Below are 12,768 nucleotides of genomic sequence, written 5' to 3'. Positions count from 1 at the left end.
TCAGCTTCAAGATTCGCTCTCTCTCCCTTTGCCCCTCCTCTTACTCTCTCTCTCTCTTGCTCAAATAAATAAATAAATAAATAAATCTTTAAGAAACATAAATATATCAAGGACTGGGGATGCAAATACATTTCAACTTGTATGTGGGCTGCTCTGGCTGAATAGTGGTGGTTGCCTGGAGGATTGTAGAGAAACTTACAGCATCGCTCCCTTTCAAGGGGACAGTAAGCTTCACTGAGTAGAATTGTCTGCCTGGGAGCAGATGGGCACCAGCACCAACAATCTTCATCTCTGATTTCTCCCATTTTGTGTCTAAGCCATTGTTAGAGCCTTACTCTTTGCTTTACAAATTCTGTGGTAATCAGAAGTTTCTCTGGCTATGCTCATTCCAGGCAGCTGGGCCCCTGATACTGTATTGTACAGTAGAAAACTCCTCTATCTAGGTCATTTAGCTACCCAGTTTATTAAAAAGAAGTACTAAATTTCGTTTCACCCCTAAATTCTCCAACATGCATTTCTTGAAATGGAGACATTTTCTACACGTCCGTAACACCATCATCACACCCAGGAAAACTCAAAGATATTCCACAATGTCCTCAACCATATAGTCCTCTATTCAAACTTGTGTAGTTGCTCCAAAATATCTTTTATAGCTTTTTTTTAAAGATTTTATTTATTCATGAGACACACAGAAAGAGAGGTGGAGACACAGACATAGGGAGAAGCAGGCTCCTCCCAGAGAGCCTTGTGCGGAACTCGATTCCCAGACGGGAATCATGCCCTGAGCTAAAGCAGATGCTCAACCACTGAGCCACCCAGGTGTCCCTCTTTTATAGGTGTTTATTTTCTCAATCCAGCATCCAGAGAAAGAGAGAGTGAGTGAGTGAGCGAGTTGGGGGAGGGGCAGAAGGAGAAGGAAAGAAATCCTCAAGCAGACTCCCCACTGAGCAGGGAGCCCAATGTGGGCTCCATCTCACAACCCTGAGATCATAACCTGAGCCAAAACAAGAGCCACTTAACCAACTGAGCCACCCAGGTGCCCTTATTCTCTTTTAATATAGAACAATCATCCCATTTTTTTTTCTTTTAATTCCATTGACTTTTTTTGAAGAGTTCAGGACAGTTATGTCATAAAATATCTACACTCTGAATTTGTCTGATTATTTCCTCATGGTTAAATTCAGGTTAATGATTTTTGGCAAGAATTCTGCATAGGTCCTAGGCACTTCATATTGCATTATATGAGAAGGCATCTGATCTAGGCTGTCACAATTGGTAGAAGTTTGATCACTTGGTTAAGCTGGCAAATGCCTTATTTTCCTCCTTATAATTAGGTGTGATATCATGTGAGGTGATAACTTGAGCCTGCATTTTTGACCTATTTTCCACCAACCTTTCATTACTCCCTTGATTTGTAAATTAGCCAGGTCTTCTAAATGTTTTTAGATAAATTTTAAGCATACAGGATGAAAACTAAATTGTATTTATATCTTGGTTTTCTTTGTAATATACAAGTCACAGTAGGTTACATCATTAGCTATGATTGAGACAAAAGATGGTAGGAACTAGTTATATTTTAAGAGGCCTTTATTAGGCATTCTGCATTTAGCACATTAACAGGAATAAGAGCTACATGAACATATTACCTGGATGAAGTTCATCGGATGCATTCGGAAGACCTGTTTTGTTTGCATCTTCCTCTGTCTTTGTAAAAGGAGGCAAGTTTTTGGAAAGGGTGTCCAGATTATTAAACTGAAAGGAAAAATCAAAAGACTTCTTTGGACTTACACTAGCCTGGATGGCAATCACCACAAGAATGTTAAGTTGATGAGCCATGATGAAAGCGTATACATTTTTTTATGCTATGAAAAGAAAGTTTGCAAACTAAAGGTTTTTCAATAGACTATTTAACTCCATTCTAGATTTTGTCATTCTGTCATACATTCCTATAACTTCTTCTTAGGCAGCATTTGATTACTAACAGCATCTGGAAAAGTCATAGCAATACAGAGAGCTCTAAACACATGAAAGCATTCATGTTGCTTGAGAGTTTCAAGGATTCGTAGAAGAGGGGTTCTCTGTCTCCACGGGTTTCCAAGAACTCATAATGATTTAGTGCTATTTCAGCTGCAGATGGATGCAGAAATTTTAATGGAATAAAAGCTTCAAAGTATAATTTATAAGAGGATAAAAATGGGGAGAATTGGGCCCAAAAAAGGGTTTAAAAGAGATGGGAGAGGGTAATTAATAGTGATAATGCAAGGCAGAGAGGTAGAGTGGTAGTAATACATTGGCAGTGAACTCCTTAGGTGCAAGACTTGAAATTAGTCTTTTCATATGCTTGTGAGGACATGGATTTGATGAAAGGTAAAGTCAGTTGGGCTGATGTGGGAAAGAAAGAAACATCAGGAATGACATATGCATTGTATCAACTTTTATAAAGACTCATATTCAATCATTGTTAATTATATTCAGTTACCTGAGACTGATATAACTTGCTCAATTCAGATTTGAAGTAGGGTGATATGACTTTGTTCCTAATTTCCTTTAGGTAATTCTGCGTATTTTCAATTTCCTTCCTGGTTGATATTTCCATAATAATAAAAAGAAGACACAGAATATTTAAAAATGTTATTTGCATGTGTTTTTGCTTTAAATCCCATAGAAAATGAAATCACCAACAATAAAACTGATAAGAATGAACTAATCTGACAATTTTTTTTTTTTTTTTTTGGTCAGTTTGCATTGGTCCATTATTCTGCACCTTAGAATCAGTCACGTTTCCTACTTCAGAAATTAGACTTTCTTTTAAGATGGAAATAATGATGCCAGGTGGTAGTTTGGTTTTAACAGTTGATCCCAAAAGACTAAAATCCACATGATTGACCTTTTTTGGCTTGTCTTTCAATTCTCTGAGGTTTAAATGCCAGCTTGATTCTACTGATTTCTATAATTTTTTATAGCAGGGGTAACAAAAGCTAAAACTCAAACCTAAGGAATTTGGTTTATGACTAGCGTGATCAATGATTAAAATAATCAGTAAAATAAAAGTAATCATAACCCTGATAGTTGTTTTTCCAATATCAGAACCCTATATTGGGGAGGTGATACACCAGCTAAAAACTTCCCAGCCTTTCCTATATGTAGGAAGGCCAATGACAAGTAAACTGAAGTCACTATGTAAGACTCCAGATAACCTTTAAAGAGGGCTGACACAGCAGGGAGGCTTTCCCTTCGTCCTTATCTCATCTCTTTTCCTACTTCCTGAAATATGGGTGAAATGGCTGCAGCTGCGGCTGTGATTTTGCAACTATGAGGCAAACTTGAGGATGAAAATCATGTGCTAGGCATGATTAAAGATAAAAAGAAGAAATCTGAGTTCCTCACAATGTTGTGGTGCTGCTTACCATGAACTGCCTACTTCTAACTTCTTTTACACCAGGAAAGGTAGGCTTCTTTCTTGTAAAGGTACTGATGTGGCAGGGGGTGTCTGTTAAATGTAGCTAAACCTAATCTTACCTGAGATAGTTCTCATTTTTAGATCTTTATTATATGCCAGATACTTTATACATCTGATCTTACACAAACTCTATGAGTTACTTTTTTTAAAAGATTTTATTTTTATTTATTTAACAGAGAGAGAGAGAGAAAGAGAGAGAGAGAGAGCACAAGCAGGGGAAGCAAAAGGCAGAGGTGGAAGGAGAGGGAGAAACAAGCCTCTTGATGAGTAGGGAGCCCAATGATGGGCTCGATCCCAGGACCCTGGGATCCATGACCTGAGCTGAGGTAAGGTCAGATGCTTAGCTCACTGAGCCACCCAGGTGCCCCTATCAGTTACTATTATTATTCCCATTCTATCTGTCAATGGGATAGACCGATACTTAACTTTTCCAGGTAGTAACTTACTTTAAATCACAGAACTAGTAAGAGTTATGTAAAGTCTGAATTAAAACCCAGGTTGCCTACCTCCAAGCCCATGAGCTTCATAAGTGCATATGCTAGTCACCCAGCATGACTGGGTAACTATCTCTCAAGAGTTGAAAGATACTTCTGATATTAGATGGCCCAGTGATCCTCACTATACAGATAAGCAAAACTGAATTCTTGAGGTAAATTTTGCTGAACTAAAACAATCAGCTGGCATCATTCATCTGTAAGTAATCAAACTGGAACTGACTTTAGGCCCACTGGCTCTGAGACTAGTGCTCTTTCTCTTACACTAGCTGGCCTGTCAGAAAATACTGGCTGAATCAAAATATCATCTTAAACAAACAACTTTAATTCCCTATTAAAATATCTTCTCTCTACTGCCTCACCTGATTCATTCCTCAGACTATTGCAGTTGTGTGGCCTATTGCCTATACTCTTAGAACTGTTTTCACAAAAGAAATCTCCCAGTTAATAAATCCAAATTCCTCTTTTCATTCTCCTTTTTGATTCCTCTACAGAATCATCTTCCATTGGTGATCACCTTCCATTTCCTGGAAACTTTCTCATTCGTTAACCCTCCTCCCCAGATCCATTTTCCATGCCACCAACACTTCTCTTTCTATAACACAAATCTAAGTATGAATTTCACTTTCTTCAAAAACTTCTGTTGCATTCCATTATCTTCCTGTAGTTTAAAATCTGAAATTTTTAATGTTTCAAAAAAATTTTTAAATGTGAATGAATAACATATGCACATAATTCAGAAAGTATTAAAAATATGTAATAAGAAGGAAGTCTGCACTTCCGCGATCCTCTAACCTCTCAATCTCCTTCCCTGTAGACAATCATTGTCATCAGTCTCTTAGAACTCCTTTCAAGAATATTCTACAAGATAATACACACCTTCTAGTTTGACCTTCACTATAGGGTTGGCCCATAAGATGTAGGGTCCTACCTCACTACTTCTCCAACACATTCTACAAGGCAACTCAGACATTTTTATGAAGAAGAATCTTCATCCTTCCTCCAGTCATTGTGGAGAGGAGCTATGCAAATGTGTGCAATAGTACCATATGTACTACCATATACTTAGTAAATATATCTGGCTTCCTCTCCTGTTGGGGTGACACCTTCAGCTAGGAATAAAAGGAAACCAAAGCACTTACTGCTTAGAGCACATTCCTTATCTGAATTATAAGAACCTTGAATGTTTATGACTAGGCTCTGCATTAAGATCTAGAATATTTATTAGTATATTAGAATTACCAGAGCACAGAGAGTACCTGAGGACTTTCTTGCTTGTGAAAAGGAGTAATGGTCTATGTAATGGTCAAATGTGCTTCCTCTAGGGATAATGATGTCCTCACTCATAAGCTGAGTAATCACTTGGCAAAAATGTAGAAGATATTCAAATAACAGCAGAGAGCCTAGCTGGTAGACCTTTCAACCTATCCCACTCTAAATTTCTGAGGCTCCACAAAACTGGGCCTTTTTACATGCTTACTTATACTTCAAGATAGAATTACCTCTTTTGTTCCAACTTTTCTCTCCAGTGCTTTGTTTTTTCTGTGTGCCTGGGGGAAAGGAAAGGAAAGTATGAGGGAATGCTCTCAGCCTACAAACAATACAAGAAAAACCTCCACTGAGTGATAAATTGTTGGGAGTTTCAGAGATGAGAGGCTAAGACTTCATTGGTGTCATCACCCAGAGTTAGGATGCTGTGTTTCTCCATTTCCTCAATCACTGTATGCTTGACACTAATTGGAACACATTATGGGATCAGCTTACCTCCATTTCTTTTCAAGGAAATATTTATCAAATGTTTTTGGTGGATGTTCTGGAGCAGTAGGCAAAGATTGCTTGAATAATTCGGCTAGGTGGGCTGCAACTTTAAAAAGAGACACATTTAACTTATTTATCCTCACTTTTGAAGACATAACATACAGCCAGTGCCTGATTACTCCAGAGGGCTTCTATGAGCCTATATTTAGTCTACCAAGTATCTACCAGAATCTCCATGCCTAAGGTGTAATATAATAGTAAATCAGGACATGTTTAGAAAATATCCTATGAGAGAACACACATCTTATTGTTAAAATGTAAAATGTAGTGATCTCTCATTTATCCACAGCATTAGGGGAATTAGTACTTTGCCTAATTGAATTTTTTTCACAGCCAAAACATTAAAAAAAAAAAAAAAGTCAACCATTTTGTTGAAATTGTTTTTCTAAAAAAAAAAAAAAAAAAAGATAAAGAAATCTAAGGATCTGAATCTAAGGATCTGAACGTAATACAATGGCTGCTTACTAATTTGGGCATTTATTCTGAGCCTATTCCTCTGAACATGGCCTCAGTGAGATGTTAACAAAGATAAAACAATTTAAAAGGTTCCATGTTTTACGGTTATATGAGCTTGGGAAACACTGACTTATACAAGGTTAAGTATGTTTTGTTTCTATAGGACTTAGTTAATTTACACTGTGGCTCTTTAAAAAATAAGGCAATATGCAGGATTATCCAAACTTATTTTATCATAAAATTCATTTTTGGTGCAACCATTTCATAGACTAGTGTTTTGGGAAATACTTTGTGGAGTATTGTCTTAAAATTACCACTATTAGTATTTCAAGGACAGCTCTAAGTATGCGAAACCCTATTTGACTTTGTTTCGTGTGTATGTTTGAAAAATATGTTTAGTTTGTCCTTTATTATTAGGCAACCTGCACATTTACCTCTACAGTGATCGTTCCATGTCACAAATTTAAATGCTACAATGTATAGGTCACAAATAAAGTATAGGGCATCTAGTTAAATTTGAACTTCAGATGAACAACAATTTTTTTGTCCCAAATATGTATGTCCCAAATCTAACATGGAATATGTTTATACTAAAAGGTCACATGTTGTTTACGTGGAATTCAAATTTAACTAGGCCTTCCCTATTTTTATTTGCTAAATTGACAATTCTAATATAATAGGCTGCCCAGGTAAAAGAGTGACAACAGAGTGGCAATTGAAGGTTGTGATCAATTCTTTGGTTTATGGTCATTCTAAAGGGGCAGCTGTTAATCATCTTCAGCCAAATGTCACTATGTGGTAATGTCACATTCAAAAGATGGAAAATTGAGATAAACAGAAGTAACTGTGCAAGTCAACACTGTGGGGGACACATAAAACACATTTGTGGGGTAAATGAAGCCTATTCCTGCCAGTTTCTGACCTTCGTCATATGGCCAAAATAGAAAAGGAAAAGAAAATCCCATACCACCAAATTCTTGCCTGCTTGCTTGTTGTGAACCTACATGAACCTATGAAACCTACGAACCTATGTGAACCTATGAAATCCTATAACTAAGTTTGCTGTGGCTGTATATTCCTCAAGTAAATATGCTTTGAATGAGGATGTTTTCTCAGACTGCTTGAGATACATATACATATAAATGTATATAAAATTTAAAAATATAGTATAAAACAGTGCAAGGTTTTGGTAATAACTGTAGCTGCTCAAAAGTTCTCTCTCAGTGTGTGTGTGTGTGTGTGTGTGTGCATGTGTGAATGTATGTGTCAGGGAAAGAATGTTGGCTGATTGATTGTTTCCCTCTCGTATCTTAGCTATGTTGGAAATACAAGCTGAGGTTAACATAAACATCAAATGTCAACTGTTTTTTCATTCAGCAAATGAAAGTTAGAGATAAATGGGAGGTAGTCATGCTTTTCGAGGATATCACAATTTAGGCAGAAAAAATATATAAATAAATCATTACAATACAAGATGGCCAACATGACAATAGAAATATATACATGGTACTCTGCTATCAGATGAAGGAATCACTGAGAAGTGTATTTAAGATTTTTAAATATTTTGCAGAAAAATATTAAATGTAGTTACCTTCAGTTACATGACTTTTTGTAGTTTCTTCCATTTTAGGGAATGACTGAAATAAAGATAGAATTCCTTAATGAGGATGATTATACTACATACAAATTCACTTTGCTTAAAAGCATTCTTCATGTGCTCAAATTGGTTTTTTATAGAAACTACTATAAAATGAATTTTTTAATGCCAATAACAATTTATTTGATATTTTTATAGCTATTCCTTTCACTTAACAAAATTTTAAAAAAGATTTTATTTATTTATTCATGAGAGACATGAACAGAGAGAGAGAGAGAGAGAGAGGCAGAGACACGGGAGAGGGAGAAGCAGGCTCCATGCAGGAAGCCCGATGCGGGACCAGATGCAGGGACCCCAGCATCATGCTCTGGGCTGAAGGCGGCACTAAACTGCTGAGCCACCCAGGCTGCCCAACAAAATTTTTTAAACACATTTAAAAAAATGTGTTTAAGTTTAAGAAATTTTAAGTTGTAGAAATTCCTTTTTCTTCCTCCTTCCTATTTCATTCATTCATTAATTCATTCAACATTTCAATGAATGTCAGTTTCTAGGAAAACAATATAAACTTTTATTTAAGAGCCTTCAGAATTACTTACGATTTAAGGAAGAATCTAAAAAGCATTAAGAAAATCCAGTACATGAGGAATCAGATTTTCCCAGAAATAAGAAATTATAAGGAGGGAGAAAATGCTCCATAGAAGTGGCAGAAACAGCTTTAGTTGCAATATTTTGTCTTGAGGTACTGAAAGAACAGTAAAAACATTGGTACATGAAACGTTTCTTTCTCACCATTACTAGCTTGAGGAGATCTGCAGCATTACCCCTTTCCTCCTCAGTTCTGGAATCTTTAATAGTCATTTCCTGTAGCTTATCCTCTTTCTTTAGAATATGGTTTATATAATCCTAAATCAGCAGAATAAAACAGATCAATAAAAAACAGAAATAAGGTAGAAAGAGACACCAAAATGGTCAACATCAACTGGAAATACTACAAAAAGAGTAAGAATATATAAGTTCTCAATGCTCAATAAACCAGTTACCCATCGAGCAATCTGGAAAACCTTTTTCTTAATTCTATTAATTAGCAAGGACCTGAAGAGTCCAAAGGCAAAGCTTGGAGAGCCACAAGATATTAGAACTGTACGAAGACCCCAGAAAGGCCCAGCTTCTAACTCTATGCTCCAAGATCCTCATCAACAAAATGTACAGACTTGGGTTAGATGGTTTCTAGAGTTCTCTCCAGAGATAGTCTTTATGATTCTATCTATGAATGTAAGTTTAGGCTTCTTCTATATCTTTGCTTCCAAGAGAAATATACTTTACTTTATTCCTAAGTATCTATTTTCATAAATAAATGGTCCCCTGCTCTATGCTAGATGCTGGGTATGTGACCATAAACAAAACACCTATGATCCTGTTCTGAGGCAGTTAGCAAAGTAGACAGTGAGATAGTTACAGATATAGCTTATACAATTGACTATATATTTACAAATTCTTAGACCACTTCCAAACAATGCTTTTCTTCCATGGACAGGTATCAGACTAATAAACAGCTCTACCTTTTTCTGGAGGTCACTAAACCAGTTTTCCACACAGTAAGAAACAAGGAGGACTCTATATAGCAATCACATGTAAAAGTTACTTATCTTTTCAATGTCTCGGGGCCTCAATACTTCATATGCCTGATGGGAGCCATTAAGTATTTTCTACCTCTCAATCTCCCATCCTCTGGAAAATTGACATTCATGTATTGCATTCGATAAATACTGGTAGAATTGCATAATTTCAGGTTCCTCAGGAAACCAAGAGGAATAATTGCCCTGTTCCTGATCCTTGTGGGTCAAGTTACCTGAATTTCCATTACCTTAAGGGAAATCTGCAACTTTAGTTTCACCTCATCCTTCAAGACCTCATGCTGGATGAACTGACGCATCTGTAGAACGTTAGGGCTCTTGAGTATAGGGCCTGGGGCACTTATTAGCTGTTTGGACCCAATGTCAAGACCCTTCCAAATCTGAGTGCCAAATGGAGGTCCAGGAGTTTTTTTCTGTTAACAAAACAAAGCAGACAACCATCAAAAAAAAAAAAAAAATCAGAATGTTTTAACTTTAATTTTTTTTTTTCTGAGCCCTTATTTATGTAGGCACTATGTTAGGAACCATTTGTTAAGTAATACAACAGAAAAAATATCCCTGCTCCCAAAAAGTTTCCCAAATATAAGATAAATCGGTAACAGAACTGTGCAAGCTTTCCTCTTTATATGTGTTATCAGGAATCTGGATATTTTATTTATTTTTTAAATTTTTATTTAATTTTAATTTGCCAACATACATATGTATAGTATAACACTCAGTGCTCTTCCCATCAAGCGCCCTCCTTAGTTCCCAGTCACCCATTCCCCCCACCTGCCTCCCCTTCTGTAACCTTTTGTTTGTTTCCCAGAGCTAGCAGTCTCTCATGGTTTGTCTTCCTCTCTAAATTCTCACTACTCAGTTTCCCCCCTTCACTTATGGTCCCTTTCAGGAATCTGGATATATTAAAATCTTGCTACGTTATGTCCCATTTAGGGGAGTAGTAAGCAATGTGTTGTCATGGAAATGTAGCTCAGCTTACGCCAAATGTATAGGACTATTGCTTATTACCACAAGTAGCCCAAGACATTTGGAATGCGGAGTCTTTAACTTTCTGTTTTTATGTTCATTTTGACCTAGAGAGATTGAGAGAGAGAAATTATCATATAGATTTGGGTGGTCTTTGAACTCACTGTAGATTAAGACACCTTTAGAGCCTTTCCAAGGTTTCTTGGGCTGCCTCACATCTTTATGTCATCCTTGTCATTGATTTTCAGGAGTGGTGTACTTTGAAGCCCTATGTTCTGTAGTGTGTCTGATTGCTTCATTGTAAACTGCTATTCAGCATCTGATGCCTGGTCAGTGATAACCACTCAGGGGCTTGCCTGGGCAGGACCACTGCTACTGGGCATATAGAAAGTCAGAGCTATAGGATTTGCAGAGGAAGAGAATGAGCTTCCTTCATTAATCTCAGATTTGACATATTATTGGTCATGAAACACTACTTTCAACTTGGATATAGCCTTAACGAACCATTTGGTGTGGCCTTTTTATTTTTCAGATAAGGAAGTAGAGGTCCAGTGTGACTTGTCCCTAATCCCATATTAATAGTTGGTAAACTCAGGACTAGAATTCAGATCAACTTCATTCACCATGTTGGTTATAGCCATCAAATTAAAATATAGAACTAAGAGGTCTTTGTCATCTTTTAAAAATATTTTATTTATTTATTTTTGAGAGAGCAAGAGAGAGAGCATGAACATGGGCAGAGAGGGGCAGAGAGAGAGGGAGAAGTAGATTCCTCACTGAGTAGGACCCTGGGATCATGACCTGAGCCGAAGGTAGAGTCTTAACCAATGGAGCCACCCAGGTGCACCAAGGTCTTAGTTATCTTAAGTGTTCATTACCTTGCCCTTGCTAATACCAGATTGTGTAGGGAAGCAAAATTCATTATAAATCAAAAACCTTATCCTCCCCACCTAACAGTAGTATGTTTCTCTGATCATATTATCAATGTCTTCAGTGATTTAATAATTTAACATCTGACAATATGATGGACATATTACACAAATTGCTTACAAAATGAAATGTCAAATCTTGCAAGATGCAAGACTTTATGATTCTTGCTCAAGATATTTTCTTCCATTCTTTAAAAAACTTTAAGTAGGGCTTCTCGAATCTGACATAATTACAGTGTTTACTTTTTAACATTGTAGTTGCAAATTCTTTATAATCCTTCACATTATTCTTACATACTTCAGTCTGTGCATTAGGAAATTAGGGGAGAAAGGGAATGTGAAAGACCTAAAATTGTGTGTTAAAACTAACAAATAAGGAATGAGAGAAGGAAAGATTTCTATATTGTATGATATCAGTAATTCCACAATAGGAGAGGTAGGATACGTGTTAATCAGAGTGGATATTTTCATACCATAGGAAGATGCTTGAGTCTGCAATATAGGCTAAAAGAAATAAAACTGAGATTTAGCTAGTCAGGTGTATTTCTCTAAATTCTACAAATGTTAAAGTTTCAAATATAAAACTCCTGAGCCCATTAACAATTTACATAAGAATGAAAATATGTGAATATATAAGAGAAGACCTGAAACTCCAAACCACTGAGACAGATATATAAGCATAGTGACCTTCCAGAAGAAAAAGTTTATACCTCAGTGGAGGGAAATGTCTCCCATGACCTTGACCGGAGATTAGGAGGAACAATTGTATCTAATTCTTTCTTCATTAGCCATGGTGATGCTTCATAAAAAGGGCGAAGGACAGTGATGCTCAGGGCACCTGGTTCAAAGAGTGTTATCAGAGGATCATTTCTCTATCAAAAAGTTTCTGAGAAATTCATTAAGTTTTCACTAAATTCAACAAACATATTTTTAAAAAGATTTATTTATTTATTTTAGAGAGTGAGAGAGAGGGTGCAAGTGGGGGAAGGTGCAGAGAAAATCTCAGGCAGACTTCCTACTGAGCATGGAGCCCCACTGCGGGCTCAATCTCACGACCCATGAGATCATAACCTGAGCAGAAACCACCAGTCTGATGCTTAACCAACTGAGCCAACCAGACTCCTCTCAACAAATACTTTTTGATAAGTGAGACCCAGTGATTATGCTTAAGAACCTTATGGTCTAACAAGAAAAGTGAGGCTTTTAGTCACTTTAACACCTAGAGACTGGATTTAGATCACCTGGAATTATTGATACCTTACCATCCTTCAAAAACCACATCCAAGTCCTATCAGTTCACTCGAGCTCACCCGATGAACTGCCTTGGATCATTTGACTCTGAGAGATCCTGTTCTGGGTCATAGCAACAACCAGCTTTTATACCTAGATCTATTCTGCGAATGAACCCCACTAG

The 12,768-nt window shown here is 36.8% G+C and overlaps 1 protein-coding gene across 4 annotated transcripts in view; it reads right to left on the bottom strand.

The window, feature by feature from the left end:
- SPAG17 (sperm associated antigen 17) overlaps nucleotides 1–12,768 on the bottom strand; it is a 219,701-nt gene that overhangs the window by 32,201 nt on the left and 174,732 nt on the right. For all 4 annotated transcript variants that reach the window (XM_072769595.1, XM_072769594.1, XM_072769598.1 and 1 more), the window contains 8 exons: nucleotides 12,065–12,192; nucleotides 9,690–9,872; nucleotides 8,615–8,728; nucleotides 7,820–7,865; nucleotides 5,719–5,818; nucleotides 5,457–5,504; nucleotides 2,480–2,579; nucleotides 1,647–1,752 (listed from right to left, as the gene is read on the bottom strand). In XM_072769595.1, coding sequence (XP_072625696.1) covers nucleotides 1,647–1,752; nucleotides 2,480–2,579; nucleotides 5,457–5,504; nucleotides 5,719–5,818; nucleotides 7,820–7,865; nucleotides 8,615–8,728; nucleotides 9,690–9,872; nucleotides 12,065–12,192 — 825 coding nt within the window. The remainder of the gene's footprint in view (nucleotides 1–1,646; nucleotides 1,753–2,479; nucleotides 2,580–5,456; nucleotides 5,505–5,718; nucleotides 5,819–7,819; nucleotides 7,866–8,614; nucleotides 8,729–9,689; nucleotides 9,873–12,064; nucleotides 12,193–12,768) is intronic.

The sequence above is a fragment of the Canis lupus genome, chromosome 12 (assembly GCF_048164855.1).
Source record: "Canis lupus baileyi chromosome 12, mCanLup2.hap1, whole genome shotgun sequence".
NCBI classification, from domain to species: domain Eukaryota; kingdom Metazoa; phylum Chordata; class Mammalia; order Carnivora; family Canidae; genus Canis; species Canis lupus.
This window is presented reverse-complemented; position numbering and strand designations above follow the sequence as displayed.